Below are 23,009 nucleotides of genomic sequence, written 5' to 3'. Positions count from 1 at the left end.
ATAATGGATGCATGATATAGAGCTGTGGAGTCTCTCCTGGGGCAAAGACCAAAACTCAAGCCATTTGACAATCCTGACAGAAGCAGTACATACTGTTCTCACTTGCTGCAAGCTTAGATCAAAAGGATTCTGAATTTTCCCAGGAGCAAAAAATATTCTATTCTATGTCCACTAGCATGGTGTGAGAAGAAGAATTTCACTAAATTCAATATAATTATCAGGCAGGCACTGAGGGTTTAACCCATGACGTATACTCATGTTTACTGCTGAAGTTGCTGCTGCCCGTTTAATAAGTGAAAGACTTCTTGGAGTATCCAGAGTAAAATGTTGCTCCAAAACCACAGGCAGTCTCTCTGGGATTTGAGGAATTTTTGGTTTTCTGGAGTACTGGCAGAGTATGGACTGACTTTAAGTTTGGAGTATAAACTTTAAAACCCCAGACTACAGTCTCAGCTTTGGTTGGCATGTATAAAAGTTAGGATAAAGGGCCTACATCCGAGTCCAATTTCTGAATTCTCCCCCCTTTTTGCTACAACATCTTTTGTTTGCTACATTTGAAATATAAAACCATTTCTGTCTAGTTTCCTGAGGAAGTGGGGTTTATATGATGAGTCTTCCAGTTTTTCTTTTAATTCTGCGGTGTTTTTGTTGCACAGGTCAGGTTCAGCCGAGCTTTAAAGGAGTGTCCATCACCAGCTAATGGTTTGAATGCAGCACTTTCTTTTTAAGGCATCAGAGGCTTTCACTGTATGGAAGCAAGCTGTGCTGTGCCAGTTGGCCTCAGAGCTTGAGGATGGTGTCTAACTTTTTTAATTCATGAGTATAAAAATAATCTCTGTGTCCTAAAACAGTGCAGGCAGTGCAGCTAAGATTTGTTGTGAACAAGATTAGTTGCAAAATTCTCTGTTTAGGAGACCTACTGGTATAACTTGTTAAGAGGATGTATGGGTCCTCATATTTGGATTGTTTGCCCATAACTCTCCCAAACAGTGGGGTGTATGTACTGTCCCAGCAACTCCTTCCCCACCAAGGAAGTTGTGGCTGTTTTGCACTTAGAAATTTTGTTGCTTCAGCAGACCAAGCATTAACTGGGGTGAACTACACCGTATAATTTTGAGTCTAATTGTAGCCATCTTTAAATTTAATATTGGCTCAGTAAGAAACGTATTTCTTACATGCTTTAGGTTAGAAAAATCCACAGTAGAAACTGTGAAGTATTTTTCCAAAGCAAAGGGATAATTTTGAAAGTTTGCTGTCATCTGTCACCCTGGAGGCTCACTTCTGAATTTAGGCCTATGCCTGTGTGGTGTCAGCTTTTTAGAGATCAGATGATGACCACCAAGATAATTAGGGGGTCAAGAGTTTATGACTTAAAAAGAGAGTCTGGGAGAGCTAGTTTTGTTCAGTCTTCAGGGTATTCAGTTACCTGTTGGGGAGTATAGAGGACATGGAGCCAGAATCTTAGTGTGCACAGTGATAGGAGAGGAGGCAATGGGCACAAGTTGCCACAAGGGAAATTCACATTAGATACTGGGAAGAAAATTTTTGCTGTAAGGACAGGCAGTCAGGAACAGGAGTGCAGGGAGGCTGAAAAATCTCGATCCTTGAAGACATTGAGAACTTAATGAGACCAAGGTGGTGGACAACCTGGTCCAAATTGCCCCTCCTTTGGGCAGACTTTTGGACTAGGTGACCTCTGCAGGTCTGTTCCAACCTGTTGTTCCATGACACAGCATAGGGTGCAGCATGAGTTTCAAGCGCAGTTCCCTATGAAACAGCTTACCACTAGATTTGAATTCATAAAGGCATGTTTCTGATGTGTAATAGGAGCCCAGAAGTGCTAATACCAGTTGAATGCTGAAGAACTGAATATAATCGTGGCTCTTTCTACCATGAAGTTTTTGTGTGTTGACTTTTCAGTAGTTGCACTTTCTAGATCCCTTAATTGAAGGCTGTGCAGAAACGCTTCTCCAAAGAGTGTTTAGAGATTGTTCTTTCATTAGTTAATATCTTGTATACTAAATACTTTTTAAAAGTCTCTTTGGTTTCCAAAATTGGTGCCTAGTTTGAATGTTAATATTTTTGTTATTCAGCTCCCCATTTGTCATGTGGGGAGACCACCATCACTTTCCAGGGGCAATGTAGTGATGGGTATCACAAAGCCCAAAAGAACATAAATAATTCTTCCTTCAGAGCATGGTTTGTGTCTGTATGCTCATGTATTGCAGTAGAAACAGAGAGAGCAAAGCTTCAGTCCATCCTGTATGGAGGGACTTTTAGAAAAAAACACAGGTGATCATTAATTAATTAAACAGCTATGCATGAAGAGAGCAAGCTTAATGGCAGCATTTCCTAACTTTCCAATTTTTTACTGTAATTCTTTCACTGTATGCTTTCACTGTATGCTTTTAATAGTTTTTTGTTTCTAAGTATAAATCACAGTTAAAAATTTAAGCTATTTTTACAGCATTTCACACCTTTTTTTTGTTGTTTATGAAAGAACACAGCTGAAAGAGAGTCTGTTGTAGCAGCTGATGTTGCTTAACACATGCTGTGCAGCTCAGTGTGATGACTGCCTCTTAGACTGAGCTCAGTTCTGTTCTCATCACCATCAGGGGGAGTTTTAGTGTTGCCTACCCTGAAAATATCTCTTTATTGATGTCCAGGTGATGCCTAGCAAAGAACTTGCATGTGAGGCATATGCTTTATACTGAGTGCGCAGGGAATTTGCTGAAATCAGTATTTTAGAATCTGCAAGAGGTGTTGAAAAAATAATGGAAACAATGGACATTGGAAGTCCTTAAAATCTCTGCTGTGCAGGAAGGTATCGGTTTAAATTCATTCATATTTTGAGAGCCCTTAAAAGAGTTTCTGAATTTTTAAGTATGTCTAAGTATGTATGCATGCTGTCCTGTCTAGGGGGAGGGAGTAAGTGTTATCAGTGGATCATGAAGAGCACATGCATTAATGGAATAGAAGTAGGACACTAAATGCTAAATACTAAATAAATCCAGGAGCAGGGAAAGTAAAGCAAATCACTTCAACCATCAACACATGCCTAATTTTTAATAAACCTGCTGATACTAAAAGTATGTTTTAAAACAAGCACAGTAAAGTTGCATTGGAAAGGACTCTGAAGTTCAGATGCTGTGGATTGAAGGTTGCTTGTCAAATCTTAATGCTTACCTATTGTGCATACACATTATAATAATCCTTTAACAGGAGAAATCCTTGTAAAGTGGGAAAATAGTCTTTGACTTCAGTGTAGGGGAAATTAGATCTGCTTAAAATCATTCACTTGCCCTGCCCTTAAAGCCTGTAGAAATACATGAGAAAAGTGTATTTGGTGTTGAGGGCACAATAAATGGTAGGAGGAGATGTTATTTTGGATTTAATACTTTGGAGACATTTATGAGCTGCAGAGACTAAAAGTCTGACAGTGGTTTTGAATGCAGCTGATTTTATGAACTTTGAAAGTTGTTACAATTCTCTGACTTACAAGCTCTCTTTTGTTTTTGTCTTTTAATAGCTCTTTACAAATGTGCGTCAGCTGTAAATAAATTAGGTGGGAAATCCTGATTCTGTGTGAAGTTGTTAATTTGTGAAACAGGAGAATACCCCACCGTACTGCTGGAATCTCTGTCTCAGACGTCTCTAAAATGTAAAGCAGGGATCAAAATCTTACCTGTTCTGTCTTTTGCCTTTCAGGTCCAAACCATGAATTACGTCGGACAGTTAGCAGGACAGGTGTTTGTAACTGTGAAGGAGCTCTATAAGGGACTAAACCCAGCCACGTTGTCAGGATGTATAGATATAATTGTTGTACGTCAGCCAGATGGAAATCTGCAGTGTTCCCCTTTCCATGTACGCTTTGGGAAAATGGGAGTTCTACGTTCTAGGGAGAAAGTGGTAAGAAAACTGTCAATTTTGATATGTCTGTCTGTGGGTTAACTCTAATGGCATGAAAATTACTGAATGTTCTGTGGTCTGCTAGTCAAGGTTTTCTTTCGACATTCTTTATAAAGTGCCCAAATTGATGCAAGGTTCAATTAAAATGGTTTACTGATTCTTGCATTTCAAAGCATAATTTGTAAGACATTGACTATAATAAAACCAAAACAAGTCATGACATTTGAACCATTTATTTTCAGTAGAGCAAAATTTTGAATGTACTAATTTGGGCCTGTGCTAGATTTCATTAGTGTATTAAGATCCCTTTGTTTAACATGTTCAATGATAGTTACAAAGAGGGAGGTAATATTGAAGTAATATTTTCAGCTAACAGAATGTTGAGGTTAATTGAACCTAGAAAAAGTAGTGAAAACCTTGAGATAAATGTAACCAGGCTGAATGACCTAGCAGTATGATATCAGATGCAAAGTTGCCGGTGAGTAATGCACGACAGATTATTTTAGGAAATAATTTGTAACTACATATAGTCTAGGTTCTGATGTAGCTATAATTGTTCAGCAGAAAGATCCTAATGTCATCGCAGACTTCATTCAACTCTTATGTAAATCAGAAAGGAATTCCAATATTTAGAATGGGTAAAAGTTGAAAATGTTACCATGACAATAACATACTGTATCCTGAAGTATAGCATAAATGTAGACTTGTCCAAGTCTCAAAAAAAAAATACAGTGAAAATTGAGTTGGTGCCAAGAACGATTATAGTCAGAGATATCATCCTGAGAATCAAGGGAAACAGTTGGGACTGTATAGCAGTGAGATAAATGTGCAGAAGAAATAGAGACCTGAGTTGCATTGAGAATGTAAAACGATTTTTCTTATTTGAGTTTCCTATAGTGTAAAGAGAGGTCAGTTTAATGAATTTGAAACACAGCATATTAAGAACTTGCTTGTGAAAGTACTTCTTGCACAGTTCAAAATTAGGCTATGAATTAAAGAGCAAAAAGGTCTGTGTTGCGAGTGAGGCATTTGGAATTACATTTTAAAAGATTCAGACCTTTATATAATGTCTATAAACCTTCCTGAGTAGAGGAGCAAACCAGCAATGAGCTGAATGAGTTAGAAAAAACATTTTGTCAATTGATGGCCTTGTGAAGGGGTGAGGAGAGAAACAGGGAAGTTCACTATTTTATGTTTTTTATAAGGTTTCCTACATCTCCCTGAGAATCATTTGTCCAGTGACAGCAGTAGGATAGCTGAACAGGAACTGTGTACCTAAAACTTTATTTTCATAGGGACGTATATTTATTGTCTTCCAGGTTGACATAGAAATTAATGGAGAGGCTGTAGATTTGCACATGAAACTAGGAGACAATGGAGAGGCATTTTTTGTGCAGGAGATGGATAATGATCAGGTAAGCGTCAAAGCTAATTTTAATTTGTTAAAAATTCAATGTCTGCTCTTCAGAGTCAGTTTTGAATTTAGGAATTTTGTTGAAAAATATATCTTCACCCATTTTATAGTTTTGAAAGTTTCTGGACAATCTTCTGCTATGAAAGTTTGATACTATGCAGTTACTGAGATATGGAAGAATCTAAAGAAGGTAATCACATAACTGAAAAATAAATCATAGTTTATGTGTGTGCCAGTGTGTGAGCAGAAATAACATGTACAGGGTTCACATGCTCCAAAGGTGTGTACAACAGAAGTTAATGTGTCCATGGACCTGTTTTTTGCAGATATCTTTACTTTGAACATATACACTCATCAGATTGCCAGTAAAAGTCCACATGCCCTGTAAATATTTGTGCACACAATAATTCTGGTACTCACCAAAGACGTGATCTTGCAACTATTATTCATGTGGTATTATATTTAAATGAGAATGCCTGCTCTTGAGCTGTGTGATTTAAATACTAGCCTATATAAGTTACGGTCACAATAATTTTGAACAGTCCACACATAATGTAGCATAAGAAAAGCTTTTTACGGGCATGTCTCTTCAGATATCCCAACAGTTTTTGTCACTGTCCAGAGTGGGATGAGTTTTCAGATTCTTACATTGAGTATGATACTACTGGTTATATTCTGATCTTTAAATCTCCTGTGTGATAACAGTTATTTGGTGACTGAAAATCACTAGAAATACTTCCATGAGTGTCTAAAAATGCATATATATGACTGAATAAGACAATGTTTGTGTGACCTAGTTATAAACCTGTCTGACTACTATCTGTCATCTGAACTGTGAAGGAGAGTTGGATTTTACAAAATGTTCAGGTTATAAACTAGGATTTTGCTTCTACTCTATATCTGTTATCAAGTGGATAGAGCCTCATGCCATAATCTGGCCAGTAGTAGATGCTCAAAGGATCCTCTTTGTTAAGAGTATTGTTCCTGTCTTGTCTAAGGAGGTGTAGCTGTGGAACAATTTAATATGCTATAGACATCTGGATGCTCAGTATGATCCTAATCTTTGCTACTTTTCTGATGAATAAATGGCTTAGATTTTGGAAATTGTTCATAGATTTTAGAACTAGATTTACGACTGATGGAGGAACTAATATGTTTCATGGTTTAAATTTTTTCTTTCTCAGGAGGTAATTCCTTATCATCTCTCTACATCTCCCATTCTGTCTGAGGGAACTGCTTTAATGGAAGCTCAGCTGAAGAGGAACTCCACAGACAGGATAAGAAACCTGGACACCAGTGCATCCTCACAAGTACCACCCCAAGCCCATGGATCCCAGCCTTCTACTGAAACATCTGCAGTCTGTAGCTCTGGGAAAAAAAGGAGGAAAAAGAGGAGGAAGTCTACCCATAAAATAGACAGCTTAAAAAGAGAAGACATTGGAGACACATCAGAAGATGAAGACATGTTTCCTATAGAGATTAGCTCAGAGGAAGAAAAAGAACCATTGGACAGTTCAAGGTATCACAGTGGAATTGAGATACATAATGGAAACCTACTGCTGGATTAATGTTCCATTCCATACCTTCTAACACATGTGGCTGATGGACATGTTTCTTTAAGAAAAAGCTTTAGGCTAAAAACCTATTGGGAACGTTAGTTACAAAAATCAGGAAAATGACATTCAAAACATAAGTACATCATGCTGTGAACTAGAAGGTGTGAGTTGGATAACCTTTATCTCAGTTCAGGTTACACTAGTTCTTCTCTGCAATAGGGGTTTTTTGTTATGTGAAGTATATAAAAGTTCAGTAATCAAGTATGGTTTTTAAATGTCACATCTTTCCCTTTACATAGGATCCCTGTTCCAGATGTCTTTGTTGATGATGTATCTGGCATAAAGGCTGCTGCAGTTTCTACATTTTCTCAGTCTGCATCTTACCCTCATTCAGATGGAGAATGGTCACCTCTTCAAAGGTACTTTTTCTCATAGTACAGTTCTAAATAATGTTCCTCTTTTCATTAATGTCTTATATGCTAGTGCTATATAAAATCTTAACTAAAAATTTTGGTATCAAACATGGTCGCTGTCGACTATTAGATGAATGATTTCTGTTTGAAATAAGATAGTGTACAGAGACTTCAGGTTAGCTTTGTTCTTGATTCAACAAATGCATGCATGCAAATGCAGGTCCACAAATTCTGAAGAATGTTTATATCTGTTAATGTCACTGTTTGAATATAAGTACTGTAGGGAGGATGAACACTTTTGAAATCTGAATCTTTGCTTGAATGCATACACCTTGTAAGGACTTCAGTGAGTGCAGGTATATAAATCTTTAGTACTTTGGGTGTAATACTTTTAAGAACTTGCAAGATTGATGTATAAAAACAAGATTTTTTTTTTTTTTTAATGATTAAGAATATGAACTTCTTGTGTCCCTTTCAATGCTAATCTATTGAATTACACAGTTAGACATGAAATATCTACTGTGTGAAAACCACACTCACAGTAATGCTTACTTTTTCCTGTTTGTGTATTTGTGTGCATGTGTGTACCTTTTGATGTCAAAACAGATCAGTTTGGACCTCCTTTCTTGTGTCTACAGAATGCTATCAAAAGGGACAATTTTTTTGCTTAATGTGCATTGCATTATAATTCCAGTGGTCTCTGTGTGTTTGTGCCCCTGTGCACGTGCCCTACACCCTCCATGCAGACTATTGGAGTGGAGCAATATTTGCAAGACTTTATCCTAAAAAGTCTAATCTCAATATACTGCCTCTATAGTTGAGGGGCAGAGGAAGGGAGAGTAGAGAGATTTTTTCAGAGCAAGGGCCTAATTTTAATGTTTTGAATTGGATTCTGGAAGAAACTTTCCACTGACTGTAAAGCTTAATGCGATTAGCTTCACCAGTCTGGTGACAGCATTTGTCAATACACTGCCCCTTCGATGGCTTTTTGAACTGTATGTTCCGTTTGTTTCTTGATTGCAGTATTCTGGATTTTGAAAATTCTAGATGTAAATTCAGCATTCATGTAGCTAATGCACAAAGAGCTTATGTTAATCAGCACTTGTGAATAATGACACCCTGTTTTTCTTTCTACCAACATGCTGTGGTGTCCAGTAAGCCTATAGACTGCACAGGGCAATCCTCCCTTCTCAGTGTTCCAGCAGACGGAGGCCTATCTAACTCTTGTCCTCAACAACCTTCTCACTTTTCTCCTCCAGACAGGTAGAACAGTTGTCCTCCCTCTTTTCTGGGCTGCTCTTTAATTCTTTTAACACATTAATACACTTTTAACACATTCACAGTATGTGAACTTTGTTGAATTTATAACTGCACTTATTGCTAACCCAGACACTTTTAAAAAAAGTGACACTAAAACCACTTCCTTTGCTTGCTTCTTTGTGGGCATTGACTGGAGGTAAGTTAGCTTTGATGAATCTGTTGAATAAAGATGGCTAATATAAAAACCAGGCCAGTGAAAACCTGGGTTAAAACTGAAGTTGATTAAGATGATTACAAAAAAAGAAAACTTAGTGAAAGCGTACATTCCTCTGAAGACTAACATTTCCATATGGCTTTTTACAGTCAGTGTATATTTCAGTTACATTTTTATCCCATGGTTTTCCTGAGTTGTTTGCTTGTGCATAGGTTGCAAAAGTAAAAGTAAAACAAAGCCCCCAGATTAAGTGAGCAATAAGGAGTGCAAAGCTTATAATGGGAGGAACCCAGTATGAAAAGACAGCTTCTCTTCCTTTGTTCCCTGATTTGGGGGGAAGGAGGACTTCTGTGTTGGATTGCAGTGGGGGAGCATTTTATAGAGTAAAGACGACACAGTAGACAAGGCATCTTGTCTAATGTTTAGAAGACCCAGATTAAGCCTTTGCTGTAGTATAGGATTCCTCTGTCTGTGGACCCTTTTCTACTGAGCTAAAAGTGGATACAGACACTTTTCATGATACCTTAAATTTGAGATGTATCGAGATTCTGCAGCCAGACCCTTTCTCCTCATTAAATAAATGGAGAGAAGTCACAGCAACTCAGTTAAAAAAAAAAATTAAGTAGATGTCTGAATATGATCTCTACAATTCTCCATTAATGCTGAGGAAGCTTTGAGTAATAAATTCAGCTAAATTGCTTGTTGCTTATCTCAACTTAGATGCCATACTAGGTGCCTAAGGCTGTATCAAAACCAATAATCGTGAGGTTTTCCCAGCTTCTAGGTCTGCCCCTTTAACCTGACCATGTTGCAGCACCAAGTGGAGGTGAGATCCTGGGACATTCAAGGCTGATCTCAGTGTTTTTTATGGGAAGGAAGGGCAAGCACACAGGTTGGGTTGGAGCAGTGATGTGCTCTGGGTGGCTCTATGGACTTTGCTCTGGGTTCACCTGTCCTGCAGTCCAGATAGTACAGCACTTTAGCTGTGTAACTTGTCTGAGTAAAGCCCTCTCTGTGTCTGCAACCATTTTTCTCTGTGAAATAAGAAACTCTGATGGCCACCTCAAAGGAGGTTCAGAGGCTCTTGGATATTGTTGTGACATGTACATGAGGTAGGTCTCTTTGCTTCTGACTATGTTTTCCTGCTTTATTGACCTCAGTCAAGACAGGACTTTTTCTCAGGGCTCTCTGCTTTCAGTGAGAAACACTGCAAAGATGAGGGTGGTTTCCTCTTGCAGAACTGCCAACTACAGGCCAAGTTCTTTGACATTGGATTACATTAAGTACAATCATAGCTGTTAAGGAGTACATAGGACTGTGACACAAATAATCAGCATTTATGGGATGTGAATCATATATGCTGATCTAAATGTCTGAAGTTCCCCTTCCTTCTTGTGCAGTGCTGACAGGATGGGTGGCTCTAGTTTGTTCTGCAATATCTCAGCAATCTATGTAAGGCAAGAGAATTTAAGCTGGGCTGGGTGAGTGCCTAACTTATGTACAGGAGGATTGCAAAGCATAGTTCAGCCCAAAACAAAGGTCTTGCTGGTGTGAGGAATAAAGGACCCATTTTGAATCTGGTCCATGGATGCATTTGCAGGATACTGTCACTGGGTTACAGATCCCACATGGTCTTAGTATTCAGCCTTATTGACGCCCAGTGCAAGCATAACATTAATTCAGGATTTAGTTTGACCTAATTGAGCTAAAAAAACCTTAAAGGAATGTGATTATGAGCTTTGTTAGTCTTCATTTTACTTTGGTGGCAATACTGTGAAGTGAGTAGCAGCCACAGTAGTCCCAGTGCGAGTAAAGGAGATGACATCTGGCATTACATATGGAAGCAAAACTATAGAAACAAAAAGTATACAAACAGGACAGTAGTAGGCATAATTGCCATATGTGTCCATAAACTACAGGGATTATTGTTGCTGTTCCAGAGAGATATTAGTTGGAGAGTGTATCTATTGAGTATTAAACAACAATATGGTATATGAAGAAAAAAGTAAAGGTATTTCTCTGTAATGGAAAACCAGCTCTCATCAGGAAGCCACCAACCCTGTAGTAATGTTTGTGGGTCACATAGAAAATTCCAGGTTGTGTTCCAGATGATATAAAGAATGAGAATGCTTTGATAGCCTTTCATACAAACAAAATAATTTACCCCTTTTGCCTTGTGGATGCATGTTTGCAATCTGATTAGGTCTTGGGCTTTTTAAATTAAGATGACATTGCAATGAAAATTCTAGTCTACCCTGACGTTGTATTGGCATTTTTTACGCTAACCTACAAGGAGAAATCAATGGAGAATAATTCTGAAGATCTAACATTTTGTTACTACTAAGTCCTTATATTTTATTTTACAGAAAAGTAGTATTTATAGAATGAGAATTGTCTCCATTGTGCTTGTGTTGAAAGTTCAGTAGCTAGTGTGTATTTTGTGTACTTTGTTTGGGAGAGTGGGCAGTATTTTGGGGGTTAGATGCTCACCCCGTTCCTAACTTACCATGGTTATACTTATAGCTATATCTACCCTGAACCAGTAACTCAGACTTGTGCATGGATCATCGGGCAGCCTTTCACAGCAGGAGCCTTCTCAGAGCAGAACTCCGCCTGTTTTAACATATGTACATGTGCAGGTGCCCTATTTATGACACTTTCACGTGTGTGTCTGGGAATATACATCATGGTTCTTGGTGCTGAGTAACAGCCTGGGCTTCTTCCTCACTTATTTGAGTGTACAAGGGAACTATATTTTCAGGGAAAGTTATGGAAAAGGCAAGGTTCCCCCTGATCAGTGTTCTCACTGCAAAATGCAGAGTTTCTAGCCCAAACTGAAGCAATGCCTGTGTTCTCCCAGGTAAACCTGGGCTGAACATACCCCAGACCCAGACTGGAGATTTTTCTAAGTAAACAGTAGGTATTTTGAAGGTTACAATGTGTGTACAGATTAACTCATGCAGTGACAACAGTTCCTTAAATCTAGATGTCTTGGGCTTAAAGCAGCAGGAGAAGCACTATTGTCTGCTGAGATTTTCTGAAGTGAACGTGCACCTGACTTCCAAGGTTTCAGTGGGCCCCGGGATGCATGGAAAATACTGCAAATCCTACAAACTTGTCAGTGGGAGATGTAGAAGTTGCTGAAAAATCCACTAGGCATTTCATGAATCGTTAGAGCTTGAACATACATTTAAAATCACATGGTATTGATTCCTTCATCTGTCAAATGGTAGGATTGATAAAAATTTGAAATTCTTAGGACCAAAAAAGATCTTCTGCAGTGGTATTGCTTATAAATTTTACAGTTTAGTTAGATGACATCATTATCTGTAGCTAAAAAGTCATAGCATTTGTCCACAGAGTATATCTTACTACAACTTAGATGAAAACAAGGACTGATATAGATAACTAGGTTGCTATTTTTTCAGATATGAAATTCACAGATTTTTGAACGTTGCGTAGTGTTAGTGAGAAGTAATTATTTTCCTGTGACTAGTGAATTCCCTACCAGCTAGCTCTACAAAAGCAAAACTGGTTTGGATATTCAGTTTATCCAGAGAAGGTAAAGAACAAATCAAACAAGAAGAATTTATACTAAATGTAGGAAACTTTTCGGTTTTGAGAGTGAAAGTAACTCAGTTTGGACCTTTGATTTAGAAATGTTGTGGATTCTTTTGTTGCTTGTAGTTTTTAAATTAGGATTGTATGAGTATACCAAAGACATGCTATGGTCAGACAAAAAATAATGGGCTTTGTTCAGTGGGTTCAGGGTGAAATACTATGACTTGTGTTATGCAGAAAGGCAGAGTAGATAATCAGAATTTTTCCTTTTATCCTTGAAATCAGTGACCCATTATTTATTAATGGCTGACTGGAATTCACATTGACTTCATCACATTAAAAATATGCTACAAACCGATAATTTACTAATTACTTATTAAATAGTTTAAGTAGTCAGCAAAACAAATATTTTTTAATTGGAAGAACTCAAATTCTTTGTGTAGCTCTCCTGCTCGTTTCCTAATAAACATGCATCTGAGGGTAGAACTGAACAAGTTCATGGAAAGAAGTAATCAGCTGGATTCCTTAGACTAATTTAGTGCTTAGGTAGGATAAAATGTCTTGTTGATGCAAGTGAGTAATTTCTGCACTTCACATCCATTATAACAATACTAACATCTATTCATCTACTGCTGCTTGTACAACCCTCATTCTTTTTTCCACACAGAATACCAAAAATCCTTCTGAAATGTTCAGGTCCAGTGCTCTTGTTCCATCTCTTTCAGCTCCTCAAATCTTGGTTGTGTGACAGCACTTACTAAAAAATGGATGAGACCTCTGAATGCTGGTCTAAGAGGATGCTGAATTGTTTATAAACTTTTTCCATGCTTTCACACTTTCAGTTGGCTAATGATTATTTAGATCTTCAGTGCTTTGGGTTGGTGGGTATCATTTTAGAAAGTGCTTAGTGCATTGTGGTTCCTTCTGGTTTTGTAATATTTTTTGTTTGTTTCTCTTCAGCCCATCAGGTTCACGCCCTCCTACTCCTCAGAGTGACTCAGAATTAGTCAGTAAACCTATGGATAGAAGTGGGCTGAAGAATAATCCCCACATGCACTGGGCATGGGGAGAGCTACCCCAGGCTGCAAAGGTATGGAATGTGATTTGTTTAAATCCTGCTAGCATCTGTTGTGCTTTAATGGGTCACAAGCGCTAATTCTATTGCAGACTGATGAAGAGGGAATAGATTCTGGTTTTACATAAAACATTGCAATTTTATGTAAGTGAATTGCATCTTGCTCCTTAGGAGCTACAGGAAAGTACCTTGTGCTATGGATGTTCTCAACACAAGTGATAAACAGTAGAAAATTAAGTACCTGACACCTTGCAAATGTTAGTAGCCTAAATAACATAAAATCAAACCCAATGTCCTTTGATAAATCACTGAAATTCATAAATGGTCTTAGATGGAAATTAGGTGCCTGGTGTTATCAGTGTGATTCACAAAAACTATAATCAGTTGGTTGAGTACATAAGCAGCCAGAAACACCTGCAGTTCTGTATCTCTGCATGCCCAGACATGCTGTTCTCTTGGCTGAGCTGACTGGCTTGGTGCCTGTCTCCTCCCTGAAGCCATTTGGCCCAGCTAGATGGCAGGATCTGCAGTGTGCCAGCAGCAATGTCTCCCTGCTGCACAATAGCTATGTGCTGCTGCATACACTGCAGGTCAGTTGTATACTGGTCAGCTTCTTGTGATAGCTGTGGAGTCAGAGCATTCATACAGGAAAGGGGAGACTTAGGGCTTACACCTGCCTCAGGGTGTGAAAAATAAAGGTCCAGTTCCAGTGGCATACTGCAGCTATGGGGGCAGTGATGGTGCAGGGTTTGTCCCCTTCTGCTGAAGGCTGGCTTCTCTGCAGAAAGGACTGTAGGGGTGATGGGGTCAGAAACAGTATGAAGAAACAAAATTCCTGCTTTGCAGGCTTGGGAAGCAGATATCCTCCTCAGAAAGAAGACTTCTGCATTCTGGTGGCAGCACCAGAATTATAATGACACTACTATAATTTACCTTGAATTCACTCTTGGTAGCTAGTGACAAAAATAAGGATGGGAATCCAGAATTCTTAATTCCTTCAGAAGAGCTCTGGCCTCTTTAATATGCCAAAGATGAACTGTCTCATCTGCATTATTCTCCTCCTCATGTATATTACAAGAAAATTGACAGCTGTTTTCTGTACATAGTGGACTGATTTAAGTGCACAGGTCCATGTAGGAGTTTCAAATTGGCATCTCCAGCCTAGAATTTAGGGTCATCTCTATCCCAGTCATCCAGCCTGGTGTGTGTTACAAATCTTATTCTTGAAGGCTTTTCCCTCTGCAGTCCCTCTCTGTGTCACTAGGCAAGCTATTCAGAGTTGATGTGGCCATATCTGAACTGGGAGTTATGCTTTAGATGCTGTTGATCTTCATGTAAGAGTTTGTTTGCTATGATGTGAAGGTTATAGCAGCTATACAGCTTGCTGCTGTAGGAGTTCAGCTCCCCTCTGTAAGAAGATGCCCTGTCCCACACTTAGAGATCTGGAATTGTTCTATAAAGTGATTTAAAATCTTAATCAGAGGTATAGCTGTATGACAGCGTACTCCTGTCCTGGCCCCTGAGAGCACCCTGTTTGTGTAAGGACTCCAGTCTGCACTCCCTTCCCATGTTTGTCAGGGTTACCTTCTGAAAAAAAGCTAGGACTTGCACAGGAAGGGAGGAGGGCAAGGTGAGAACTGTAATCTGCTCCCAGACAGGTGAGTGGAAAATGAAGAACACACTGCAGAACAAATCTTTCCTGGCCCCAAGATACGGATGAATTTTGCACAAGCAAATGCACAGCAGAGAGGTTTTTGCACACTGTAGTCTCCTCCTCAGCTAGCGGTAGCTTTGTGCTGTAGTTGATTACCTTGAGAATCTGGTCTTGCTGGAGCAAACAGAACAGGTTAAACTCTGGCTGTTGCATTTTTTTAAGAGCTTTGCTTTATAGCAATCAGTTTATTTTTCCTCACAGGCCAGTTCTCTGCTCAAAGCAAAGGAACCCAGCAAGGTGGATGTAAATCCTTCCGAAAGCACTCACTTTCGGGTCATCCAAAGTTCTTCTATAGAGGAGCTTAACACTGCATCTCCTCTACCTGCCCTTCAACATCAAGCAGATGTAGCAACTGCTGATGAAAGTGACCCATTACCAGCTGAGACAAATAAGCCAGAGATAGAATCTTCAGGAGCAGCTGTACCACCATTGCTTACCAGTGAAGAAATAAAACAAGCTGCAGCTTGCTCCGCCCAAACAGCTGGCAAGACAGATTCTCCTTCCAGAAAGAAAGGTAAAGCTGTTGAATCTGCTCTTTTATATGTATGATTTTGTCTTTAAATTTCATGGTGATAAAGCACCTTATTGCCACATAAATTAATCTGTGCCCTGAAAGCATTTACAGATCTGGTGAAGAGATAAGCTTTGGAAAGAACCTTCAAAACTCGAGTTGTGCATCATGTCCAGGAGCCATGTAGTAAGATAAAAGATTCTCCCTGGTCTGGGATTTTTGGCAGCTCTGTGTTTATGAGCAAGACTGCAAAACTTGCTCCAAATTCATCCATATTTGACAGATTCTGAAATTTCACTTTTTGCTACAAACACACTGTAGATCTGCTGGTTTACCTGCTCTGGCTACTTTCTGAGTTGTTATGTGTTGCTGGTAGTTGTGGAACCTCTCAGCTGTAGTTGTAGAACGTCTTTTGTGCAAACAACAGATTTGCTATAAAATAAGGTGCCTTTGTTTCACAGGAGCAATTTCAGTTCCATCTGGTACACATCCTGTCCTGAATTTGTGAAATGTAATTGCTTTTCTACTTCTTAACTTCTGGGCTCTATATCTGTGGTATTTTATAATAAGTATTATAATCTTCACATCAAATTTATTTGCTTACAAATGTTACATTTTAGAGCTCTTGTTATTCTATAATTATGTAAGCCCTATATAAGGCCTTGTTTGTGCAGCTGCTTTTTAATCAGTAAATGTACAAGTTTCTTAGCCACTTTCCCATGCATTCTACTGTCTTTGAAGACAAAAATGACAGTGTTTCTCTGCTTACTATTCAGTCTTTACATAACTTTTTTTCTGATGGCTTTTCTGATGTTTGGAAATTGAGACAGTGAGAAGTCATGGGTTTTAAAATAAATTCCAGATTAGGTTTTGGTCTTACAGTGGTTACTTGTCTGAATGTACCAGCAACAACAGGACAACAGTGACTCAGTGTGTTGGTACTAGTGAACGACCTAGGAGGGTTGTCTTGTGCCCTTCAATGGTGCATGTGCACGCACAACACAGCAGTTGTATGTGCTAAACAAGTTGTCTCCCTAACAAGCCAGTTATACTGTATTAGTGACTACAGTATAGTCTGTTATTTCCCTTTTGCCAGGGGGCATTGAAGGTTAGTTCTTGGAGATTAAATGCTCTGATTGCCTTACTGTGATAATAGGCCTATGCAAATACTCAGAAATTTTTCATTTTGCTGTTTTTGTTCAGTGACCACTGACTTCTAATTCCCAGTGGTTTTGTCTGGGATAGGAGGCTTCAGCATATCTCCAAACCAGTCCTCTGCTGTCCTGTTTTGTGTATTCAAAGTCTGAGCAATGTATACGAGCAACTTGTTTTGAAATTTTTGACAGTACCATTTTATACAAATACAGTTCATAAACTGTTATAACTTGTCTGGTTTCTCAATCTTAAAGTGAATAGTTAGACAGTAATAGCAGTTCTGGCTTGTTACTCAGAAAATGCTCATTAATAGGCTTATTTGTGCTGTCCCTTACAGACAAACGAAGCCGGCATCTTGGTGCTGATGGTGTCTATTTAGATGACCTCACTGACATGGATCCAGAAGTTGCTGCACTTTATTTCCCCAAGAAGTATAAATCCTTTGCTTATATTTTTACTATTTAAAGAACTCTTACCACCTTCCAGTTCAGATCAAACTCTTAATTGCCAACCAGATAAGACCTCTTTTTCAGAATCCAAGCAGAGGTGAAGGCAGAAGGAAAATAAAACCCTAGAGAGGAATATTAGAGCTTTTGGAAGGCTCTTCATTTGGGCCTGAGAAGTGTGCTTGAAACTGATTTTTTATTTTGGTCAGTTAAGCATCATATATTGATGGTGGGTTATTGTGTAATGTACACTGATGTTTGTGAGTCTTACATGCCCTGGTAGAACAATTGGACCTGGAATATATTTATCACTATGTCCTTGCTTATTACTGTGAAGAACATTTCTTACTGTTAAAAGTATTAGCACAAAATTATTGCTCTGATGTTGTTCTGCTGTGGGTGATCACCTATAAATATGAACGTTAGAAAATAATTTTTGGAAGATGCAGGACAGATTTATTTATGAAAATAATGCACCCTGAACATAAAATTTCCAACTTGTTCCCATCTTTATTAGACCCTCTTATTTATAGTCCTCTTTCTACATCATACTCTAGTCATTTGACTGAAGTAATTGAGCAACAGCTAAATTAGTTTGCATATTTTGTTTTTCTTTCTTGCTTGCTTAAACTCAGCTGTTGTAATATTAGCATTTCAATAAAATTGAGACAGATTAGTAATACGGAGAAAAAAGTTGGATTGAAAATTCCTTTCTTATGTACATTCATACAAATCTGGAATAGCAAGCAGAGTTGGATGAACCTGCACTTTGTAATAATGATCTCATCTATACACAGATTTTTAAAGTGGGTATAAATGATTTCTTGTTTCTTAACATTTTAATCCTAGTAGTTTATATGTAGAGCATTTTATTATATATACATGAATACACAAACATACACATCCTTTGTTTTGGGTTTAGCTATCAGTTTATAGAATTAATATACATTAAATGATAAACTAATATGTTTATTCTCGTTCCTGTGTAGTAATAGTTTTAACTACCATAAACTGCTTACAGTAGCATTATTATGTCTACTAAGATTGTACAGTTTATTGTCTTATTTTTCCTATCTCTTGTAAATAAGTGAAGCTATAATTATACATGCATAGTTTAGGCAAGTAAGTAGAAGCAATCTAATATTTGAAGGTACATGAGGCCTATGCTACTTTGTTTAAATTTTATGACAAAACCAAGCAAAATTTTTTTTTTCTTCCTTTTTTCCTAAGTGTGTGTCAAATGTAAATGGTGATTGTTGAAGGGAGCAAATTTGGGAATGAATACATGAAGACTGAATTCCTGATTTTACTTTTCCAGTGGGGATAATGTCCAAAGCAAGAACTTGAACGAGACAGGGACACGGTCTGCCAGCCAGTCTCCACAGTCTGTTGGGAGCTCTGGTGTTGACAGTGGAGTTGAAAACACCTCGGATGGAATTCGAGATTTGCCCTCGATTGCCATTTCTCTCTGTGGAGGCCTTACTGACAACAAAGAAATAACCAAAGGTACAGAATTACTTTCTGAATTATAGGTATGTGCTGTCAGCCAGATTTTAGTATCCTAGACAGAGGAAGCAGTGCCCTCCTGTGGCTGTCCTTTAGAATGTGTTGAGAAGATAAATACTGTCCCTATAATGATAAATTTCCTAGAGTTTTTCATACTTAAAATAATAGACTTACATAGGATTTATTATTTTAAACATATTTTAATAATCCACTATATGCTAAATTTTTTTGGTAAGTATTTTATTGGTATTTTTATTTCCTGATAGTACTATGTTTTGTATCACAATAGCGTTAATGATACTTTTACCACTTGGTACAGCGTATAGCTAGGAAATTCACAGCTGTCGGTGTCAGGAATGAAAAAGGTGGTTTGTAAATGAGGAAACTAGGAGAAGTTGGAAACTTTGACCTAAATTCCTTCTCTGCCTCCAATTTCTTGTGTGATTTTTAGATAAATCATTTACACTGCTCTGTGCCTTGAACTTCTAACTGCATAATGTGAGGATAAATGTGTTATGACTTGCACTTTCCAGTAATACGGTGTCATAAAATCATGACCCTGATGCTACACTGATTGCTGTTCAGAAGCTAGTTATTAAAACATTTCAAATATACTGTTACTCATTGGAGTTGTATTGTTATCTGAATCATTTGTAAATTACATAGATTTTGTGAAATGAGTCACAGCTAGTGGAAGGGGTATTTATTTGTAGACATTTTCACTTTGCTGTAGTCTTTACAAGTGATCATTAAGTTTCTGGCTGTGGGTTTATATATATGTTGAGCCCATCAGTTCCTGCTACTAACTTGGACAGAGGATCAGTGAAAGGCATGACAAAGTACTTCCTTGCCTTGCTTAGAAGCCTGATTTCCCTCCCTCACGGTTCCACCCCTTAGCTTGTATTTTGAACGGGAAAGACACCCAACATCTAACAAAGAAACCTTCAGCATCTTCTGAGATTGAGTGTCTCTGAACATTTTGCTTTCGTATTGCTGCTAATTTCAGCATCCTCGTAATGAAGGGCTGACCCTGAATGTGAAAACTATGTGTCTGAGAGATGCTAAGAGGTTTAGGTTGGCCCATCTCGGGCATCTGTAAATTCATACTTTACATATGTGTTTTTTTTCCCTGCACAGAAGAATTCTTAGAACATGCAGTAACATATCAGCAGTTTGTGGACAATCCTGCTATCATTGATGACCCTAACCTTGTGGTTAAGATTGGAAATAAGTAAGTATATTTCAGGAAAAAAATATTTCACTGTTGTAACAAAAACACTTCTGTAGCACTTCAGTGTGTTAGATCAGTTTAACTGTAGCTGAAAAATAGGTTTTGGATGTTCATAGCTTAGATTCATCCAGAAAGTGTCAACTCTCTAGTGAATTCAGGCTCTTCTAGTTGCCTTTCCTCCTTTAAATTGAAAGTAAAGAGCATTTTCAGATAACCTGTACAGCTAACTGACACAATTTGAATTTCAAGAAGCTAGTATTAAATGCTAATAGTGTTTGCAGATTAAAAATAAAATAGCATGTGAACTTGCTAATGCTTGCCCTGAGCCAGTTTGAATAATTAATATTTATAGGGATATGGCAGTCTGCTTGCAAGCACTCTACCCAGCATTTTGTCTGTATATACTGAATATTTTGCTAATAGGCCTCTATGGAGGCATTGCTTTTCAAGACTTGTCGAACTTCACCCACAGAATATGAGACTTCTATTTCTGCAAGGTTAAGACATTATTTTGTATGTTTATATTGCTGGCAGCAGTGCAGCACTATGGTCTATGACAGATGCAGATTTTTGGAGGATACTTTAAATTGAGAGCTCCTTGGACCTGGCATATGATGTTAAAAGAGTAGAGGGGAGATCATGGAATTGTGCTGCACTTAAGAGGTTAGGCTACCCTTAGCCATAGACATTGTTCATACAAACCTGACATGCCTGTGAACCCTTATGTGATCATTTGTATCATGTATGTTACAGCCTCATACTTGACCCTCTTTGTGGTCTGAGGTGAGTCATTTATTGCTTCCCTGCCATAGTTCTCTGAATTTGATAGTAATGTTTACCTGCCTACTGATAAGTTGGGGAGAGGAGTACTTAGTGAGAATCTTACTGTTATACTCTCTGGATGTCATGTGAGCTTCAGCTTCCCTAGGCAGATGGATGATAATACTGTATTTGTCCTACCGTCTGTAACAAGAGTTGGCCCATGTTCAGCACGTAATATCCAAAGCATGACATCCTACAGACTATGGCCCCTAACTTTTATGTAGTTCCTTGTTGGAAAAGCAGTGAAAACAACTTGTCAAAAATGTAGCTTGTGCTGTGCTAATGAGGTATAGTATGAACATGAGGAATGTATGACAAATACTGATTCTACTTCTCTTGCATTCCTTGAAAAGTACATGTGATAAATACCTGTGAACATACTGTGGAATAAGGTGGGTCTGCTATTACTGGTGCAGGCTGGAGTGTGACCTGTGCTGAAGAGGCTTGATGGTTTTAACCTACCAGATGATAAATACTAAGTAGATTATGAACTACAATTTTGGGATTACAAAATGCAGTAATTGTCTCTCTTGCATGCCTAGGTACTACAACTGGACAACAGCTGGTCCCCTTCTGCTGGCAATGCAGGCATTTCAGAAACCTCTGCCAAAGGTGAGATTGAACAGGAAGGTTGGTCAGAGGAGGAGTTGTGACATTCTACTATTTAAGGCAGGGAAGAGGATTGTTGTACAAGAGAATCTGCCCATCAATAATATCTATTCACACATAACCATTCATTTAGCTTATGCTAAGGGTTAAATAAGCATGACTAAATTTGGTCTGTGAATAGTGTTTATTTGCTAGGCTAAGATCTTTACAAATACTTTAAAGGAGGAAAACTTGCTGTTTTCCTTCATTAAATGGATTGTAAACATAAATTAATATTTTCTGTAGCTGAATACATGGTGACTGCTTTCCATTTTATCTGTGTACAGCATATATTATTAAATAAAAATAGATGCCAGGACTTCTAACCTCAGTGAATAAGCTTTAACTGCTAGATAAGGAAGGCCTGTAGCTTGCTAGTTTTCTATTTTCTGGTTGGTTGCTCATAACCAACCTGGGTAGGTAGTGGCAGATAGCTATGACTATATGACATCGTATATGATGGCTTATGTTAAACGTGTTGATGAACTTAGTCCAATTCCATGTGACCTGGTTGCACATAGATGCTCAGGACAGAAATACACACTACTGTAAATGTATATAAAGAAGTAGTCACCATTGGCTAACCAGGATACAAAATAATGCCATGGATTTAATATGTTTTGGAACCTAAACTTTCCTTCTGCCATATGCAGCACTTCACATGTTTTTGGGTTTAATCTACGTGAATTCAAATGATATCTCTATTGCCATGAACGTGGAATAAAAATTCCTTGAAAGCCCAGAATACTCTCTGCCACTGGGTTCTTTCTTAATGCCACATTAGATTTGTATGCAATCATGTGTAGCTGCACTGTAGCATCCCAATATAAAGAAAATTGATCCTAAAAGTATCAAACATCTGGTAACCCTGCCTTGAATTTCAAGGATGTCGCAGAGCCAGATGTTTTGCAGTTTACTGCAAATATTCTAGTAATCATCAGAGGTGGGATTCATCCCGTGGAACTCAAATGCATATGGAGGGTGTATAGTTATCCTACTCTGTTGGGCAATTCCACAGCATGATTCAGACCTTGATAGGTGTCTGTTGGGTCTTCATTGGTGATAAAGATAATGCAAGGTAACTGCATTTTTAATTAAACACTTTGGTGCCTGAGACGGACGTTTTGGGTTTTGCCTAGGATGGGAAAGTTGAAAGAATTGATATGAAGTATTTTTGCTGTTAAGGGAAACGGCAATTCTTTCAACAGCATTATGGTTATGCCATTATTCATATAGGTTATCAGTTAAGAAAAGTCTTCTAGGAGTGTAAAATTCAGTGTGTTCATTTTTTTTAATGGTTAAATTACATTCTGAATGCTGATAACTTTCTAGACAGTGCAATTTTAGTTTAGTGGAGAAGCCAGTATATATAACTTAAACAGTCCGTGTGATTGGGAAGGTTTACTTGGCTGAACTGTACCTCTGAAACTAGAATTACTCATTTATACTACCAGTCATCCTACTAGTTTTCTTAATGACTTGTTAATTAGAGTTTTGATTTGCAGTAATAATGGAACTAGGAAATTGAAATACTGAGATACTTAATCAAAACAGGCTTTATGAAGTGATGAAAA

General features: G+C 38.1%; 1 protein-coding gene across 3 annotated transcripts in view; it reads left to right on the top strand.

Moving 5' to 3' along the window:
* Positions 1–23,009, top strand: part of LPIN1 (lipin 1) — a 49,425-nt gene that overhangs the window by 5,406 nt on the left and 21,010 nt on the right. For 2 of the 3 annotated variants that reach the window (XM_074895625.1, XM_074895624.1), the window contains 11 exons: positions 3,709–3,909; positions 5,229–5,324; positions 6,508–6,842; positions 7,179–7,298; positions 8,448–8,555; positions 13,288–13,417; positions 15,318–15,630; positions 17,120–17,213; positions 18,547–18,734; positions 19,872–19,965; positions 21,330–21,399. In XM_074895625.1, the coding sequence (XP_074751726.1) occupies positions 3,718–3,909; positions 5,229–5,324; positions 6,508–6,842; positions 7,179–7,298; positions 8,448–8,555; positions 13,288–13,417; positions 15,318–15,630; positions 17,120–17,213; positions 18,547–18,734; positions 19,872–19,965; positions 21,330–21,399 (1,740 nt within the window). In that variant the 5' untranslated portion in view covers positions 3,709–3,717. Of the gene's footprint in view, positions 1–3,708; positions 3,910–5,228; positions 5,325–6,507; positions 6,843–7,178; positions 7,299–8,447; positions 8,556–13,287; positions 13,418–15,317; positions 15,631–17,119; positions 17,214–18,546; positions 18,735–19,871; positions 19,966–21,329; positions 21,400–23,009 lie in introns of those variants that run through there. The other variant, XM_074895626.1, reaches the window with a different exon arrangement.

The sequence above is a fragment of the Athene noctua genome, chromosome 1 (assembly GCF_965140245.1).
Source record: "Athene noctua chromosome 1, bAthNoc1.hap1.1, whole genome shotgun sequence".
Classification (NCBI taxonomy): domain Eukaryota; kingdom Metazoa; phylum Chordata; class Aves; order Strigiformes; family Strigidae; genus Athene; species Athene noctua.
Note: the sequence above shows the minus strand (reverse complement) of the source record. Positions and strands in the feature narration are given on the sequence as shown.